Genomic DNA, 20369 nt, shown 5'->3' on the forward strand with positions numbered 1-20369 from the left:
CGTTTGTCCACTAGTATCTCATTTATAGTTATAAATAACCAAGGCCGACAAACAATTAACATTTTAAGGGTAATAAGGGAGCAGTTAAAAGGTAAATATTTGATAACACAAGGTTCAGATGACATTAAGGAGCAGTGGCTGCAGGGAAACGCTGCAGTAGCTTAACCAAAGTGTGCCCAAATGGACAATAAAGCATGCAAATAAAGAAAATAAATCCCTTAATTATGGACCTTAATCCCACTGAGGTCAATGCATTAATGCTCACAGCCCTCTAAATAACTTTTAATCATCCATTGCACTCTCCAGTGGCTAAAATATGTTGATCTCTGCTGCTACACAGAGCAGGGAAAAAGGATCTGCCGCTTTCTGGATTTCTTATTTTTTCAATTTTTGGCACACTTAAATGTTTCAGATCATCAAATAATAATAATAACAATAATGACAATAATAATAATAATAATAATAATAATAATAATAACGATGATGATAATGATGATAATAATAATCAAAGATAAGCCAAAGCTGAAATAAAAACTGCAGTTTTTAGATGGTGATTTAATTTGTCAAGGGAAAATCTATCCAAACCTATCAGGCCCTATGTGAAAAAGTCACTGCCCCTTAAACCTAATAACTGTTTTTTTTCCCAACCCTTGCAGGAACAACTGCAAGCAAGCATTTGTGATAGCGGGTAACGAGTCTCACATCACTGTGGAGGAAATTTGGCACGCTCTTCTTTGCAGAATTGATGAATTCAACCACATTGGAGGGCTTTCCAGCATGAACGGCCTGTTTAAGGTTATAACACAACATCTCAGTCAGATTTAAGTCCAGACTTCAACTAGGCCCCTTCAGCGCCTTTGTTTTGGTTTTTCCATTCAGAGGTAGACTTGCTGGTGTGTTTGGGATCATTGTCCTGCTGCATAACCAAGTGCTCTTGAGCCTGAGGTCATGAACTGATGGTCAAACATTCTTCTTCAGGATTTTCTGCTAGACAGCAGAATTCATGGTTCCATCAGCTACAGCAAGTGGTCCAGGTCCAGGTCCTGAAGCAGCAAAGCAGCCCCAGACCATCACACTACCACCCTCATGTTTGACTGTTGGCATGATTTTTTTATGAAATGCTGTGTAAGTTTTACTCCTGATGTAACAAAACTTACAAAACTTCACAAAACTTTAGTCTGGTCATTCCACATAATATTCTCCCAGAGACTTAGGGAGACTAACCCATTGTTTGTTTGTCTGTTTGTTTGTTTGTTTGTTTGTTTGTTTTGGTTTGTTTGTTTGTTTGTTTGTTTGTTTTGGTAAATGTGAGACGAGCCTCTGTGTTCATCTTGGTCAGCAGTGGTTTTGGCCTTTGAACTCTCCCATGATGCCATTTTTGCCCAGTCCCTTTCTTATTGTTGAATCATGAACTCTGACCTTAGCAGAGTCAGGTGAAGCCTGCAGGCCTTTGACATTATTAGTTTTAACCGCTATTTTTTATTTCAGTCTCAGTCTTAGTCTTTAGATTAAATGATTTTAGTTTTGGTCACATTTTTTTTTGCATTTCTACCCTTATAGTTTTAGTCTAGTTTAGTCCCTGAAAACTCAAAAAACATTTTAGTCTAGTTTTTGTCCATATACAGTCCTCATGTTTTAGTCATAACTTTTAGTCCAAGCATTTATTCTCCTGCCTAAATCTCGTACTCAATCAAGGTAGTTTGTTCTTTGCACTCTGCTAAACCTGGGGTCCCTGCTTTCTACAGCTGAGTGGCAGAATAGCTGCAGATCTACCCACAGTGGAGAAATATCATGAATTTTAATGTCTGACATAAACTAAATTACATTTTAGTCCAGTTTTAGTCATCAAAGATCTATTTTTGCCAGTCTTAGTCTAGTCTTCCTCAATGAACATTTTAGTTTTAGTTGGTGAAATTAACACTGCTTTAGATGTTGTTCTGGGTTTTTTAGGACCTCCTGGATGAGTCGTTGATGCACTCGTGGAGTCATTATGGTAGGCTGGCCACTCCTGGGAAGGTTCACCACTGTTCCAAGTTTTCTCCATTTGTGGATAATGGCTCTCACTGTGGTTCACTGGAGTCCCGAAGCCTTAGAAATGGCTCTATAACCCTTTCTAGAATGATCGATATCATGACTTTCTTTTCCATCTGTTCTTGAATTTCTTTAGATGGCGCCATGATGTTTTTCTTTTGGAGATCTCTTAGCCTGCTTCACTTTGTCAGACAGGTTCTATTTAAGGGATTTCTTGATTCAGTTGTTGGAGCAATTACTTCACTTATTATTTGGAAAAAAAAAGAAATCAGGAATGAAACTCAAAACATTTTCAAAGCACTGAACATAAATTTGTTTGATCTGATTGCTATGAACTAACATTGTTGGCTTATTTCACCCAGCATTTCCTGTTCTCTTGTCCCCTCCATCAGCAGCTCAGACATTATCACAGGTAAGACTGTTTTGTGTTGAACAAGAAGCCCTAAGCAGAGGTGAGACATTGGTTTATTTCACTCATTTTCCCATAATGATATTTTAATTCTAGGGCTGAAAGATTTTGGAAAATAATCTGTTTGCATTTTTTTTTCTCCAATATTGTGATTTGATATGTAATTCTTCCTTAGCGCTCTTTTATTCCTGAACAAGGGCTGAAAAATTCTTTGAAAATATCAGATTATCATGACTTGGACTTGTATTGGAAATTGGATATAATTATTGCATTGAAGAGGTTTTGTCATTCTCATATTTAATAAGAAAAAAGTACAAAAATGAAGGTAGGATTTTTTTATAGACTATTTTTGAAAAAAAAAATGGCACTTAAATGATTGCATCATGTCATGCATATTATTTCTGCTGAAAAAAAAGTTTAAAACTGCAATTTGGACACAAATTTCCAGTCAAAGACATATTGCACCTTCTGCAATTTGAGAACTGCAGCAAGCCATATTGCGATTTAATTTAATTTTAGATTAATTGCCGAGCCCTGGTTAATTCTTGTCATTTTTGAGAAATAACAACGTAAAAATATCAGAAAAAATGTCATCCTGGGATAACTATCATTTATTGGATATATTGAGATATTCGCTAAAATTGGCTTGTTATTACAGAAAAAAAGGGTAAAGTAAATTATGCTGCTGCATGTCCTTCATTGGCTTCCGTAGTTTAACACCTTGGAGAACATCAGTATGATGTAATAGCAGAGAAATTGCTTATTAAGGTGCATGATGTAGCACAGACTCATCTGGAAATAAAATTGGGTAATTTTGGAGGAGACAGCAGCACTTAAGTTGGTAAACTGAGGGTCAGAGAGCACAGCTGTGACGCCTTGGAGCCTGCATTCCAGAAATTACACCCTCCAGATATGGTGCAATTAAAATGAGAGTTTGGTTATCTTCTTGCCTTGTAGATGTCACAGATTATTTCAACGAATTAAACTTCTATTGTGGTTTGAATTTCTATCAGAAAACATAACTCATGATAACATAATAAAGGGATGTTTCCATTTTGAGCACCTTTTGGTCATGCACTTACTTTGAAAGTTGAGTAAGCAAACAACGGGGTCTTCCGGTTTCCCTCCGATTTCCCCTTCTCCTGTCAGGTGACGCAGCGGCAGTGCGAGGTGAAAGGTTTGCAGAGGTGAACGAAGCAGAGGTTTGAAATGAATGCTGCAAGTTTCAGAGACTGTGAGGTTAGTGCTCATTGTTTTAGTGAATTATGAAAAGTTTTAATTTCGTCAAAGTATCGCGCGAAAACGGGAACGCCTTTCCCTTCGATGTTTTAGGATTACATGAATACTGATTAGTTTTGATGAGTGGACAGAAACCTAAACTTTTAATGAAACTGTGCATTACTTTGGCTGTACTTTGTTTTAAGAGAGTTAAGGATGCAGAGGTGGATCTGGAGTTTTCCCGCTTACAAACCCACCAGGGAAAGAAATCAAAACTGACAACTTCTACCACTGGTGTTACGGTTCGAAGAATGACCGTGTTAATTGGTGACTCTTCATTGTTACTACAGGCATTGCAGACTGAAAATGTCGTAAAAATGCCTCTTAATTGAGTTACCGCTTTTCAGTTAATTTTAGAAGTATTCATTATTTATGTAAACAAGAAACACAGACTAGAGAGATTCGTTGGGCCACTTGCTACGTCAACCCCAGGCGTATTTCGTTGAAAGTCGCTAGTTAACACTGTGACTATGTAAACCGTAACACTGACAACTGAGACAACAGGTCTTTCTAACGGATTTTCTCTCCTCCCTCTCCCATTCTTTCTTTCTTTTTTTTAAAAATTTTAATCATAATGCCATAACTATGGAAGCCCGTTTCCGCCAGTTAAAAAAAGGAAAAGTTAAAAAAAAGGAAAAGTAAAAAAAAAAAAGGTTAAGTCATAATTATGAGATACTAAGTCATCTCATAATTATGATTTAGTATCTCATAATTATGACTTAATAGTTTTGTTTTTTAACTTTTCCTATTTTCTTTTTTTAACTGGTGGAAACGGGCTTCCACACATAATACTTATTGTGTAGCCCTTTACGTCTTTGTAACTACCACACCCTATTTAACACGGTCACACTTTAAACCATCGCACTTGGTCGTAACTTTGTACACGTTACCTCTACAATTATTTTTTGCATGGAGCCTAATTAGGTCTGTAGAGTTCTAACAGATGCTTAAAATAAAGAAATGCTATGTTGCAGCATGTGTGCTTTAGTGGTAAAATGCTCATCGAGCTGTTTTTTCATAAGTACCACTTACTTTTCCAGCCTTTTGTTGCCTAGTCCCGACTGTTTTTGAGATGTGTTGCTGCCACTAAATTCAAAATGAGATAATATTTTTCCTGAAATGGTAAAATGTGTCAGTTTTTAACATCTGATATGTTGTTCATGTTCCATCGTGAATTAAAATAAAAGTTAATGGGATTTGCAAATTATTGCATTCTGCATTTTTTTTTTACAGCGCTCCAACTTTTTTAGAATATGGATTGTACTTAATAATGGAAGGGTAGGGGGTTGGAGTTGAAAAATAGGATGCAATATCTAGTGCATAGTGCAAAAAAGAAAATGGAGTCTGAATCTGGAAAACTGGTGTTTGATTTGATCAATTCTAAGGCTGAGGAGTTAATTGAAATTTAGATTAAAGTGCAACATGCAATATAATATGGTAGAAGATGCCATATTTCTTATACCCGAAATGTGTTCCAAAATACAGTTTCTTTTAATTCATTATTATTATTATTATTATTATTATTATTATTATTATTATTATTTTGCAGCAGCAGAGCTGTTTTGCTCAACACATCACACAAAGACTGAAGTGTCTGGTTCTTTTTTTGATAGTTGCCAAAAGTCCTTCTTCACTTGTTTTTGCAGGTTTTTCCTTATCTAAACGAGAATACATAACGAAGATATTTCCCTTCAATTTATTAACATTTATTTAACTAAGAAAGCCTCATTGAGATCAAGAGTCTTATTTACAGGAGTGTCCTCCTTAGCAAGACAGGCAGACAGAGTTACAGACATAAAATATAACAGTTACAAACACAGATCAAGCAATCCTGAGTCGCACAGCTCAAAATCATATGTCAAACATCTACAACTCAAAGCATCATCCTCCAGTGCCTTCAATCTACTTTTAAAAAGATTTAAAGAGGCCAGATCCCCGAGGCATCAAGTCTCCTGCAGCAGATTCCAGGCTGCAGAAGCAGCGTACCTGAAACTTCATGTCAAATTTGCAATATGTGTCAAAATAATCACAAAATATTTTTTAGAATCATTCAGCCATAATTAATACCAGGGATACCGATGCCAGCATCCATCATCGTGCCGATACAAAGCCAAAGTATGTATTGCTGGCCTCTTGTTAGGCACAAGTATCTTGTGTTGATTTCAAATCCTGTTTCTCACAGGCCTGGAGGGCAGAGGGTCTTCCACTGTCCACCAGCAGCAACGAGGCATGCAAACTATATGATGCCATCCTCACCCAGGTACCCTCCTCACATTCTATGTCTGAATATATGCAGATAAAAATCACAACTTGCAACATAATCATTTATCTTTTGCTCTTAGTATGTGAAGTGGCAGAATGATGAAACCCTGGGAGGATTTGATGGATGCATCTCTGCTCTGCAGGCAGCAGACCCTTCCTTTGGTAAGTCCATGTGACAGCCTGATATTTGTAAACTACACAAAACTGTACAAAAGCTTCACTATCATTAGATTTGCTGGTAATGTCATTATAATTCCTCACACCATTCATTTTAGAAAACAACTGATTGTGAACAGCTCTATCTCGCAACATGACAGCTATCCCCAAGAACACTGATAATGCAATGAAATCACATTTGGAAAGAAAAACAGCTGACAAAACACTGAATTTCCCAGACTAGCCTCCATGGAGTCCAGACCTGATATAACAGAGGCGGCATGGGGTCAAGTGGGTGGAGAAAGAGAGAAAAAAAACAGCCTTAATATAAGAAAGAAAAAGAGATGATATAAAATTCAAGAAGATAACTTAAGGTAACTTCGAGACAGTCCCCCCAGAAGAGCTGAAGATGTACAAGAGCAAAGGGAGGTCACACTAAATATTTATATCTTTCCTGCATATTCGCTGTCTTTTATTGTTTTGTCTTAATTAAGAGAATGAATAATAAATATGGATGCTCATTAAAACGTTTCTGAAACAACAAAGCAACAGTGGCCTTAGACTTTGGCACAGTACTGTAATTAATGACACTTAACCTTTTACCTAACCAGGTACTGTATGCCCCTAATAGAGATAGCTACCAAAGCAAAGCTGGATCAAAGGCAGCAGCAGAAATAAAAACGAATAAAAAGAGACAAGAGAAAGTTTATGATGGCAGTTAAGAACGAAAATGAAGGGTTGGATAAAGGTAATAATGCTAGATGTATTTACTGCTAAAATAACCTTGCCAAAGTTGACTTTTACCTTCTCTCCTGAAAGAGCAACTTAACCTCAGAGTTTTGGCTGAGGTGTAACTTCAGAAATGCTTTAGAAGTTTGATGTGTTCACATGAGGAGGGATGGGAGGGTAAATATGGATGGAAATGCCTTGTCAGAATGAGACACATTTGGATCATTTGTGCACTAGCTTGTTTTTCCTTAGACTACTTCAGACCAAAGATTTGCAATGGACAACATCTCTTTTAGAACATTGCTGGTGGCCATTACAGCTCTATGGACTGGGTCATCACAGCTGGAATCAAGCTGTCTGATGATTTTGCCTGCAGTTCAGTTCTGAAAATGGCAAACTGCTGGTCTCCTGATGTTGCAAGCGGATAAACGTGAAATGAAAGTCTCATTTTCATAGGCTACAAACACAAACAAATACTTGTAGATGGTACCATTTCTTAGATTTCCCTCGGAGTTAGGAAAGCAACCATCTATCCTTCCATCCATCCATGCATCATCAATCCATCCATCCATCCATCAATGCATCATCCATCCGTCCATCCATGCATCGATGAATGCATCCATCCATGTATCCATCCATCCATCCATGCATCCATCCATCCATCCATGCATTCATCCATCCATCCATCCATGCATCCATCCATCTATCCATCCATCATCTATCCATCCAACCATGCATCAATCTATCCACCCATCCATCCATCCATCCATCCATCCATACATCCATCCATCCATACATCCAACCAACCAACCAACCAACCAACTAACCAATTCTGGGAATGATTGCGTCTATCTCCTTTCCTAACTTTTTACGTGCAAACTACTGCCTGCTTTGGACATTTTGGTATTTCTTAAGTTGAATTGTACTCAACAACAATACTGGCACTAGTCTCCAGTGTTTTCTGGGAGTGTTGCCCCTTAAAGAAGGAGTTGCTGGTTGTACCAGAGAGAAACTATACAGTGTAACAGATGGGTTCAGCTTCTCTGTATAGCTGAGCATTTTTTTTTTGTAAAGATGGGCCAACAATGTTGGCTCAAACAAAGGCTCTAATTATTATTTTATGATTTTCACCCCTCTGTCTTTGGCCCCATTTTGCAATGCAACTTTCAGCTATGTTTTCTACTGCCGCAGTGTAATGCCATCTGCTGATCAGCTGTTTGGGTCTGCAGGCTGTGACAGACAACAATGAGAGATTTAGACCCAAGTCGGCCCATTTTTACCTAAAACTCGCTGAATTATGCAGAGAAACTGTACCCTTCTGTAGTGCTGTATAGCCTCCCAGCAGGTACAGCGAAAGATGGGCAACACTGGAAGCTAAAGCCACTACATTTAAGTACCTCAAACAACCCATCTTCAAAAAATACCTAAATATCCCTTTAAGTTCAAGTGCACACATGAGTGAAAAGCATGCATTTACACGTCTTTTTGCTCCACCTTAACCTGACTCACCGATAGACTATTTCATGTCCATTGTGTGGATATATTTTACATTCATCTGGGAGTCAGTTAGTGGATAGAGGCTGGTTTGACAACAAAACTTCAAAAGGAAAGAGATAGGAAAAATATTGTTTTTTTTACAGCTATTCTAACCTTGCCAAAAATGTCAACTGCTTCCAAATCAGCCGGCAAAAAATTAATTCGAGTAGCCAGAGTTAAACCAGCACAGGGCTGCTGGTACATTTTTCTGACTCACTATTTTGGAATTGGCATACTTTGTTCTCCACAGTCAAGATTTAGACCTGATTTAATCAACAACACTACTTACCACCTATATTCATAGATTTCCGCAGGAAAACTAAAGGGATTTATTTAGTCCTAACAAAAAGGAGGTCAGCTCTTCTCTTATAATAGCAAGTCTTAGTGAGCACCAGAAGTAAAAAAGTTCTCATCATCCTGCATGCTTTGGGCTCATTAAACTATTGAATTCATACAGAATAAGCAAATAAAAAGAGAGCAGCACATCCTGTAGCAGTAGGAGAGATCCAGCTCAACTAAACAGACGCCTACTCTTTTTAAAGGCATACATCTTTAATGTTATGAGACAGGTGTACATAATGAAGAGCTGTAATTGATAACATTTTGTAAACCTGTTTGACTGTAAGCCATTTAGGTGAAACATTTCAATGTTTACGGTGTTTTGCATGCTATTTTGAATGCTTTGCATGCTGGAAGGACTTACAGTTAAACAGAGGAGACAGAGACATGCTTAATTTAATTCTTTACATCTAATTTTTAAGCTTCTCTTGCCCAGGTTCAACACTTTGTTCTGCTCCTGGGTACAAGTAAGCTGCTTTAGATTTTTACTGCTTGAATAAAGAAGAGCAAGCCATTGAAATGCTGTTTATGTTGTGGTTATATAAGAGAACAAATTTAGGTCTTCAGGTTTGAAATGAATTACATCACCTGCATAAATCTTAAGCAATAAGTTCATCCAATCTAAATATTTAAATCATATGTTAACCCTGTTCAAACTTACAATCTTTGACAGAAAAAGGGGAGTTTTCATCAAGCATATGTTAAGAAATATATTTATCACAAAGTTGAATTAATATTAACTTAAAAAAAGTGTGCTGTTTGAGGTGAAAATACTATAGTAACTTCCTCGCTTAATCCTCAGGGCACAATATGAGTATTAAAATCTGCAGAATGAGTAGAAAATATGAGTCTTAAGCTTCAGAGGGAGTGAGTTACAGATGCCTGCATTTGCATACTTGGCCATGCATTAAAAGAAGAAACAGCATTACTGTATTTAAATTCCACTGCTAGGGGCTCTCAGTTCAAACAACAGCAAAATATGGCATCAAAACTGGCACTGTAAAACTGTAATGGACTGACACATAAAAGTTCTTTGTTCCAATGAATGCAACAGTTTCACGTTACAGCCAACCGTAAGTATACCTTTACACTGTTCAATCTAAGGCTGGCAAATGTTTATCGGCTATCAGTGTCAACACACATACAGATTCCTTGGTGTGCTAGTTTGACTGGTTTAGGATTAACTGGTGACAGGCAGCTGTTCCAGGGACGTGGCTTTTGACGACTTGAAAACTTTAGAAATACTAATACGAGCCTATGTAGAAAGCATCAAACATCCTGCACTTCCTTTGCCAATAAGGAAAGCCTGTGGCAGGGAGAAACCCAGGAGCAGAGCAGTCATCGATAACAACTGAAAGGCACTGATTACGTCAGAAGCAGAATAAAGGAGGAGCTTGGGTGGAGGAGGGTTTAAAGCGAGAACAGCAGAGTATAGCCAGGCTAGAGCAGTTTAAATAAGGCAGTATGTGGGATTAGCAAGTGTGCTCAGAGCAAATCAGCTGGCAAATAGACCATCATTTCCAGGTTTCTGGGGAGCCCAATCAGATTTCAGGAGGCCCTGTTTGGCCCTAGCTACCACTGGCTCCTCCCCTGGAATATTACTGCTGCTATTGGCAAGATATTGTTATCATTTTGGCTGCTGATATGTTTACCACAATGCTGTTTCAATTTAACCTCAAACAAACACATCAATAAATTCTTCTAGTCAAGATGTTTGTTTACAGAATCAGCATGCTAGCACAGCCTTGTGCTTAAACTCTGAAGTACAATACAGCAAGGCACAAGCCTCATGTTCAGATGTTGGCCATATTTCCTGTTATTTCTAGAGTCTGCTGTGGGCCAATCAAAATTGGACCACAGGCCACATTTGGTCCCTGGGCCATAATTTGGACACGTTTGGTCTAAAGCTATGAGTATTTGGAAAGACTATTTAAATCTAGGTGGCTGTGCAGATGCTTTTCTAAATCAGTGGTGACTAAATGTCATCTTTTTGTGGACGGCATCAGTCTGGACTTTCTTGTCATAATGGTCACAATAACGGGACATGTCATGTTACAACTGTAAAATTAGTTATTCCTCTGCCTTCATTGCACTTATAGACATTTCACTGCCAGAATTCCACATATAGTTCATGTCTTGTATCTTTAATCTTCTGTTTCATTTATTAATTTGCAGTTAAAGAGTCGATTATAAAGACCCCTGTTATCTGCCCTCCCTGTAGTTATGGGACATGTCATCTGCACGGGGCTCGAGCTGGCAGGAACAGGAACCTCCGTCCGTTTGAATGAGCGTCTGGCCGGTGATGTGAAGCGAATGGTGGAGCTGGCAAACAACCAGGACATCTCTCCCAGGGAGAGGCTTCATGTCAGAGCCATGGAGCTCTTCTCACACGGGTAAGATCCAGAGCAAGGTCAGTAAAGGAGGCACGGTCAGAGGAGAAGGGTGTTTGAGATTTATTTTCTAGGTTTATTTCAAGTCCAAATGCTCTTTGAAGTTGTAACAAGGTATATAAAAAAACATGCATTATTCTCTTTAAAGAAATGAGCAGAAAACTCTTGATACTTCTCAACTCATCAGCTTTCCTCTGATGATAATCGTCCTCTGAGAGGTTGCCAGGTGTTTTAGCTTCTGGTATTAAAGACACAAACAATTAAAAAGACAAAAAACATCCTTTTCCAGAAAAAAAGTATCTGTAATAACAAGAACAGTCTTCAAGGAAAAATGTCAGAATTATGGGCAGAATATCTACATTTAAGGTAGACCTTAACAAAACCTTACCTTGATAATACAAAACACTTAATAATTGAATTGGTTTTAATCCAAAAATAACCTAAAACTGAGCATAAATGCAGTAAAACTAGCTATTTTACCCATTACAAATGCTTTATGCCTTCGTGCAGCAGAAACATCAGATTTTCTCACAGCCAGAATAAAAAAATAAATAAATAAAAAAAAAAGTCTGGCTCTGTTTTAGTTATAAAATCCCAGCACATCACAAAGTTTCTCTCCTGCCGGGCTGCTGACAGCGCTGTCAGCCTGTGAGTCAATCACAGTGGACTATAGCAGAGCAGGTTGTAACATGAAGTTTCAACCATTTAGTTCAGATGGTTTAGTGGACGTTGCTGCCAGTCAGAATACAGTCATGCTGCTTCTGTCTGTGTCTTACTTCTCTGCTTCCATCAAAGATGACTCTTTTGGTTTGTGGTCATTCTAAAGGTTTTTTTTTCCAATCACATGATCCTGACATGCGTTAGGAATGAATGGGAATAGAGAAAAGTTAGAACTTTGAGGAGTCTTGTACAAAGCTAAGAGGATAGCCGAGCCCCTTTAACATAAAAACATCCACATTTTGTCACAAACTTGCTTTAAAGAAACTGTGATGTACTGTCAAATAAATAAACTTTGTGGCATGAGCTGCCAAAACAGCTTTTTTATGTGACCCACTGCAGCTAGCTCCTGTTTGAGTGCCAGTTTCCTTTCATCTATCCTTGGTTGGTATCTAATCTGCTTTTAAAAAGTCAAACCGGTGCCAAATAGTAAAATCAGATTGAAAGATAGCTACCGGTTTGTCCTCATTTTTTTAGATGTTGACAGGATAAGGCACAAGCATAAGTTCAGTCATAAAAGAGGAGGGTTTGTTTCAGTGTCACCGATCCTCAGCTACTGCTGCTCAGTTAACAGCCAATGCAACAAGTAAAGGTCTTTTTAGCGTAGTAGCTCACACTCCTGGTTGAGTATAATGGCTGAGAGGTAGATTTCTGTATGGATCAAACCTTAGGTCATTCATGATAAAATTATTTTTGTTTGATTTGCTTTAATAGCTGGGAAAAAAAAGATTAGAGAAAACAAATAATGACACTTATTTTTTCTTCCTTATACATTTTGAAGGCAACGGTATTCAAAGGGACAGATCATGGTACTGCACTATAAGAAACATGATCATATCTACAGTATATTACAAACTACAATATGTCAACAATACGAACACTACGATACTCTGTTTATGCTTTAAAAGGTTTGGAAACAATCATTTGCACTGAAAACAGGAATCCCAGTGGATTGTGGGATCTGTAGTTCCTTCACTCCTGGAAAATAACCTTGCAAAAAGTCTTCTACCTTTGCTTTTTCTCCATTTTCCAGTGCTGCTTTGGTGCTGAATCAAATGTTTTACAGTCAAGCGTATTCAGGTAGCTGCTTGGCTCAGTCCCATGATTAAAACGATTAATATAAGAATTTTCTGAATGATTTGAATAGGCAAACTTACTTCTAGAATCAGATCTGCCCAGAAAGTTGGTGGACACTGTTTAGCTCCATAAAAAAAACAATAAAATACCAATGACCTTTTAGCCGTGACGGACAGGGGTCAATAAATGGTCCTGGCATTTTCAAAAGACCAGCCCTATTTTTCAAAACTAACACCAAGACAACTCTTAACATATTAAGCTTGAGCTAAAACCCTACAGACTGGCTAGAAGGGAGAAATATACAACACAGACAACACAAATGGCATACAATAAAATCACTACAGTCAGTAATATGCACTCACTGGTCACATTATAAGGTACACATTGCTAATGCAAGGTTGGACCCTCTTTTACCCTCAGAACTACCTCAATTCTTCATGACAGTGTCATCAAGATGCTGGAAACATTCATGAGAGACTGTGGTCCATGTTGACACGATAGCATCACACCGTTGCTGCAGATTTGTCAGCTGAACATCCAAAGGTGCTCTATTGGATTGTGATCTGGCGACTGTGGAGGCCTTGGAGTACAGTGAACTCATCGTCATGTCTGAGATGATTTGAGCTTTGTGACATGGTGCATGATCCTGCTGGAAGAAGCCAGTCAGAAGATGGGAATACTTTGGTCATAAAGGGAAAGACATGGTCAGCAACAATACTCAGGTAGGCTGTGGTGTTTAAACGATGCTCAGTTTGTACCAAGGGGTCCAAAGTCGTGAAAATATCCCCCACACCATTACACCACCACCAACCTGAACCGTTGAAATAAGACAGGATGGATCCATGCCTTTATGTTGTTTACACCAAATTTTGACCATACCATCTGAAGGTCATAGCTTGAGCCTCATTAGACCAGACAACGATTTCCTAACTTTGGTGAGCCTGTGAGAACTGTAGCCTCAGCTTCTTGTTCTTAGCTGATGGGAGTAACACCTGGTGTGGTCTTCTGCTGCTTCAAGGTCTTCTTGTCTGCTTCAAGGTTCCACGTGTTGTTCATTCAGAGATGTTATTCTGCATACCTTTGCTGCCTTTCTATCACCTCCAACCAGTCCGCCCATTTTTCTCTAACCTCTGACTTCAAGAAGGCATTTTCATTCACACCACTACCGGTCACCGGATATTTTCCTTTTTTCACGCCATGCTCTGTAAACACTAGAGATGGTTGTGCAAGAAAATCCCAGCAGGTTCTGAAATACTCAGACCAGCCTGTCTGGCACCAACAACCATGCCACATTCATTTAAGGCACTTGAATCCTCTTTCTTCCCCATTCTGACGCTCGGTTTCAACTTTGTGACCACATCGACACACCTAAATGCACTGAGTTGCTGCCATTTGACTGGCTAATTAGTGATTTGTGTTAACAAGCAATTGGGCAGGTATACCTAATAAAGTGGCCAGTGAGTGTGTGCTGACAATTATTTACCACAATCAGAGATTAGAGCGACACGATATGCTTCAAATAAGAGCAACACATGAGGTTCAACCTTAGTTTATTAGGCCAATATTGGATAATGCACCAGTTTCATCAAAACAGATGATGAAAGAGCAGTGCATAGCCGCAGTCCATGTTGTCACCCATGGTAATGTTAGCACAGCTAGCTGCGGCCACACTGGTGGCCACAATGGCCAAAAATGATTCAAAAATAAAGCTGTTAAATTTGCTTGGTTCTCACTATCAACCAACGAAGTTTCATTGTTTGTCTCTTCTTTTCTCTGCTCCTCCTTCTGGTTGTTTTGTTCCCTGATCGATCTTTTACCCTGTGGTGTGTTGAACACAAAATACCAGTTCTAGATCACAAAGCGGGGAAGGAAGAAAATATCTTTAAAAACATAAAGTTTGGCTGATCTCAAATATTTTTCAGTTTTATCAGTATCTTTTATATTTCAAAAATCTTACTAAGGAAATTGTCAGCTTTTTCAGAGGTTTTATTTTGGCCAAAGCTCATAATAGCATGGCCTTTTTTAACCTTGCAAAGCAGATGGATTTGTCCGTTTCCGTGTTTCTCACTGGTGAATCCATCTTGCAGAGCTCCTATCTAAACAGTTTGGGCCTGGTGAGAAAGTGACAGGACCAATCAGCATCGAGTGGCAGTACTTTCGGGCACGGTGGATTCGTGGCGTAAGCAAGCAGCAACAAAAGGCCGGTCCAATTATGGCGAAAGAGATAAGCGTGGATGCTGCTAAAGCACCAGTTTTATCAGAACTTGAAGAAATTTCTTCATTAAAAGAAGAACAAAGAACAGCAGTGAGTTGTTTTCTTTTCAAAAACGACAGAAGCTGCGTACTTGATGTACCAGAGTTGCCAAAGGGCTATGACGTCACATGTTTTGTTGCTCTGATTGTCCCGTGAAGATGTGACACACTAAACGTTCATCCAATCACCCTCTGAATTTTTTTCAAAGGCTCTACCCTTTCCCAAGCGCTGTCTATGGGACATTTTCCTGATGGATGTGTGAAACAAATCCATCTGGTGTGTCAGGTTAGGCCTTTTTGGCATTTGCCCAAATTCCAAACATCCAGTCCGTCACTCTTCTGGATGTTTCTGATGATGCTGTAATCTTTGATTGTAGTTGTCCCCAAATCAGGTAGGAGAGGAAGAAATTTCACCGCACACCTCAAGATCATCTGGCAAGATAATCTAAAGCACCATCCAATAATCAGGCCTTTGCTGACTGTGGAGGGAAGGAATCATTGGTCATTCATTAATCGTGGAGTGTGTGGCCCACTTTAAATGATCTTGTAAGGGCCACACAGTAGGTAGAGGCTGTCCTGGGAGACCCTCAGCACCCACTGCATGCAGAGTTTAGACTTCTGCCATCAGGGTGGAGGTTTACCAGGAGGGTCAAATCTAACAGATTCCTGAGGTCATTTGTTCCCTCATCTGTTGGGGTTTTTAATAAGCTGTAGGCACCGCTGCTATTACACAAATTGAACACTTTTGGCTGTTGCGTCTGTTGCAAAATAGCCGGTCAGGGACAATTAAGACTCATCTTGTGAGGCCTGGACGCCACCTAGACTCAGTGTCTCTTGCTTGTTTTAAATGTAGATAGTTGACTTGATTTGACTTGTTTTTACACTCAAAATGAAGTCATTTTTGGCACAGTGGTCACTTGGTTCAAAGCCCCACTTTGTTAAATTAAACATTTCGAAAGACAAAAATAAACAGTAACTTCTGCCTGATCCAAAAATCAAACAGACACTTTGGCAGAAATAAAGGTGCAAGGCTTCACTTTTCTGGAAACATAATCTCCTGCCATCAACATAATATATGACATCTTATAATCCCATTAAAATGGAACAAAGTGACATTAATATGAATTATATGCATTAAGATAGATTTAAGCATGATTGATTTTAGCAGGGAAATATTTAATCCTTAAATCTTTGGAGCAGAAGAGAGACATTTCCTCTGATATAGCGCAGCGTGTTTTGAAGTCAGCGCTGCAGAGCAGTCAGTCAGCATTTGGTCCCAATAGAGAAGAGATCAGTTTTGTTTACCACTGCGTCTGAAAAAATAGTTTTTCCTGTGAAACAATGACGCTCTTTTAGACAACAGACGACTACAAGAATGTGTTTTATCTTTCAGGCAATATTCATTCAACCCTGAGCTCCTCATTTTGTCTCTCCCCGTGTGAAGCAGTCATGTGTTTCAGATCCACTGCGTGCATCTGTTACTCAGTGTGCCAAAGACTCCTCCGTAGATTTCAGTCTCTGGCTCGCAATTAATGTTTCTATTTTATCTGCAGTTTCTTACCCCCATGGTGTGGTAGAGTACACTGTGATATTCTTGACTAGACTTTCTGTGTCTCAATATTGGAGGATACTTGTGATTTTCAAGAGTCTCTAATTCCCTCCTTTTGGCACAAAGTATATTGACATCTTTCTGATTCGATTGGTACACTCACTCTATTGACTCTGTTGCATCTGTGGCTCGTGTCTTTTGTAGAAATTTCTCCAAGGCCTGCGATGTATGGGAAGACATTCTGGTAGATTATCCAACTGACATGCTGGCTCTGAAGTTTTCTCACGATGCTTACTTCTACATCGGAGCCCAAAACAAGCTGAGGGACTCGGTGGCTCGTGTGCTGCCCTACTGGAAACCACACATGCCTTTGGCCAGGTATGAACACAGAGTTAAACCTTTGATATCACATGTTTTAAAAAGATACAATCTTGAAAAAATACAGACAGTACATGAGGATTTTAACCAATAGCTACAATGAGCAAAGGAGTGAGCATTGTTGGAACAAGTATTTGCCATTTAGAGCATCTTCACTCCTATAGTTTGTTTGCTTTTGTCCAAATCATGGTCCAGTTTGTTTCGTAGTTGCATTATTACCTCAAGTTGGGTCTGTGTTCACATGTATGTATTCATGAGCAGACTAAAATGTGTTATGCATGAGGAAAATACTCTCTTATTGGACAGGATTTCTTGCGGGAACATTCCTGGAAGTAAACAAAGACTATCTGACTCTTGCATGGCTGTGGCTGCTCTATAGCTTCACAATTTCAACATCAACACAGTCAAAGATGTCAGATCTAGTCTTCATCTGTTTTATATTGATTGCATTTATCACTGCAAGCAAATATAAAGTTTGAAAATAAAGCACAACTGCAGCTAATATCTTGATGTTCCTTAGTTGCCAAAGTGCTTAACAAGACAGTTCAGGAGAAGCTTCACATTAATCTTCCTGAGCCTTGACCTCCTTGTCCACCAAAACTGTTTCAGAAGGTCTTTCAGGGCTGCCTGTGGTCCTTAACGCATGCTCTCTAATCCAAGAAAGCTCAATGCTTACGACAGGAATGCCAGATTTAAGCCATATAATGTTCTTATTACAAATAAATCACACTGAAGTCCAGAAAAGTAGATTTAGAAAATGCAAAACTTTTGTTGCCTTTAGGTGGTCTGTCTACACCAGAACGGCGATTTGGGTGCATGAAAACAGAACAATTTAGAAACAAGCTCCAGAGTGAAAAGTCCCCCCCCCCCCCGTTCTTTGTCCCCATGTAAACAGGCAAAACCTTAAGTAAATGCACATGCGCACTACAATTGCAGTCAACTGCCATGCACAAGAAGGGTTTTTGCTCATGCATGACTGGGTACTCTTAGGTAGAAAGGGTCTCTAAGGGAGCGCAGATGGTTGAGTGGTTTAAGGCGCTACCCATGTACGGGTTCGAATCCGGCCTGTGGCCCTTTACCGCATGTCTCTCCCCACTCTGTTCCCTGTTTCCGAATCTATCCACTGTCCTTCCTCTGTCAGATAAAGGCATGAAAAAGCCCAAAAATAAATCTTAAAAAAAAAAAAGAAAGGGTCTCTAAACCAAGCGGCAACATCTGGTCCTGAAAAATGAAGCCAATGCTAACATGCAAAAAAATTGCAATACAGCAAGTGTCCACTTGAGGCAGTCTGCAGGAAAAAGTCACTTCTGAACACCTTTTAAAAAGCCGTTTTTTACACTAGAAATAAACTGGATTACAGCCTCGTTCAAAAAACCAAACGTGTCTCATTAGTTAGTGTCTTCATGTCCTCTCACTGTATGGAGGATGAATTTTTTGTACCACAATCGTTTAGATTACATTTAGGAAAAACCTCACTGCGCTCTGATTGGCACGTCTCATTTGACTGACAGATAGCTCGACCTTTCTGTCAACCAGAATGCTAGCTAGCAAGCTGACAGGAAGTAGAGCTTAGTGGGCGGGCCGTTAGGTTGATCCAAAGTTTGGTTGAGACAGCGATTTCAATATGGAAGCTGCCGCAGTTTTGCTTCAAGAGCTGTTTGACTGCCATCACCTGGCCTAGCATGTGGACTGCACCTTTTTTGGTGTTTTCTGCAACCTTATGTGCATGCAGATTGTTTTCAAACGCTGCTTTCTGCATGTGGAACTATTTGAAAATGAAGCAGAGCACTGTCTTGTAAATAGTGTAGGTATATTGTGATTTGCATTTAAGTGTATTACACTATCATACGTGTCATTACCGTGACATTCCTAGGTCAACAGATGTTTACTGGACCAGTCAATGATTAATGTGACATGGTGGGAGAGATAAAACTTGGAAGTGTTTTGTTATATTCTGGGAAATGTTTAGGTAGTTAGTTACCAGGAACTGTGTGTGTGTGTGGTGAACATCCAGAAGTGTGTACTTAGGCGCATGTGCACACATGGACTGAGAGGTATAAAAGTGCATGGTTAGAGAGATTCGAGGTCTCACTCCTGTACCATTGTCCTGCTTGAAATAAACGTAACGTCAAAGCTGCATTCAACTCGTTCTGACTCCTGACTCATCCTTTGATGTAATATTTCTGACTGCAACAATAGGGCCTCAGACCCATCTTTTCAAGCAGTCTAGGTGCAATTTTTTGATGCACACCAGGGTTGGATAGACAGCTTTCAAAAAAGATGCAATCAAACTTGAGTTTGTTTTAATTTAATCGAAGAAGGTGGACGTGAAAACTGCCTAAGGCAGTGTCTATAGCTAAAAACCAAAAACTTTCTATACATTTTTTAAGTACTTCTACATTTGATCCTGTGATATTTAAATAAACACCATATGGTTTGATTTCTACCTGTATCACATCAAAGCTAAGAGTTCTGCGTAGGTGGGTACTGGTTTAGTTCGGTCCGTAGAGCAGAGACGCCAGTGTGCGGGGACTGCAGTCCTTGACGCATGCAGGTTTAATTTCCAGTCTCAGCGCTGATTGGTACATGTCTTCCCCCACTCTCTCTCCATGTTTTCTTTCTCTGTTCAGCTGTTCTATCCAAGTAAAGGCAAAATGCCCAAAAGTTCACCTTAAATATTCTGCTAATGTGTGCAGATTTAGGGTCAGAAGCTGAACTGGGAGGAGGGAGAGTTAGAGCTTGTCTGGAAGAAGTGGGATGTGGGAGGACTGAATTAATCTAGATATTTCAGTGTGAAAGTTCTTAATATTGTAGCTTAAATGATATTTGATAATTTGATAGAAAAGTACATATTCTTAAATAGATTAATTCCTGGTCACCCACTCCTCTCTCTTTCTTAGCTCCACTCATTTATGTGTGGCAATGCTTTTCCTTGAGGATCAAATAAAGAAAAAAAATTCTGATCATCAACTTAGAATACAAAAACAATGTAAAACATCTTATCCTCTTACATCTACCTCTGCTCATCTGCATTTTTCGACTCTCTTTTCCACTTCTTTCTACTCGACACGTTTCCATCTCCAGTTCTCCTCCCTTTTCACCTGTTCTCCTCATGCTTTCCCATCATCCTTCTTTTCTTCACCCTTGATCACCTCTCAGATTTATTCTTCTGTTACATCCGTCACCCTCTCCCCAGTTCTCCTCTCCTCTCCTCTCCACTTGGCTCTGTGTAACACATTTTCCTCTTCTTAACTCCTCTACATTT

At 39.2% G+C, this 20369-nt stretch overlaps 1 protein-coding gene across 1 annotated transcript in view; it reads left to right on the forward strand.

Moving 5' to 3' along the window:
• Nucleotides 1–3564: 3564 nt before the first annotated feature.
• The window catches only part of ttc38 (tetratricopeptide repeat domain 38), a 33774-nt gene continuing 16969 nt past the window's right edge, over nucleotides 3565–20369 (forward strand). Inside the window, exons 1-5 of the mRNA XM_041795621.1 lie at nucleotides 3565–3679; nucleotides 5901–5978; nucleotides 6061–6142; nucleotides 10962–11133; nucleotides 16931–17104. Coding sequence (XP_041651555.1) covers nucleotides 3650–3679; nucleotides 5901–5978; nucleotides 6061–6142; nucleotides 10962–11133; nucleotides 16931–17104 — 536 coding nt within the window. The 5' untranslated portion in view covers nucleotides 3565–3649. The remainder of the gene's footprint in view (nucleotides 3680–5900; nucleotides 5979–6060; nucleotides 6143–10961; nucleotides 11134–16930; nucleotides 17105–20369) is intronic.

This window comes from Cheilinus undulatus, linkage group 9, assembly GCF_018320785.1.
Source record: "Cheilinus undulatus linkage group 9, ASM1832078v1, whole genome shotgun sequence".
NCBI lineage: Eukaryota > Metazoa > Chordata > Actinopteri > Labriformes > Labridae > Cheilinus > Cheilinus undulatus.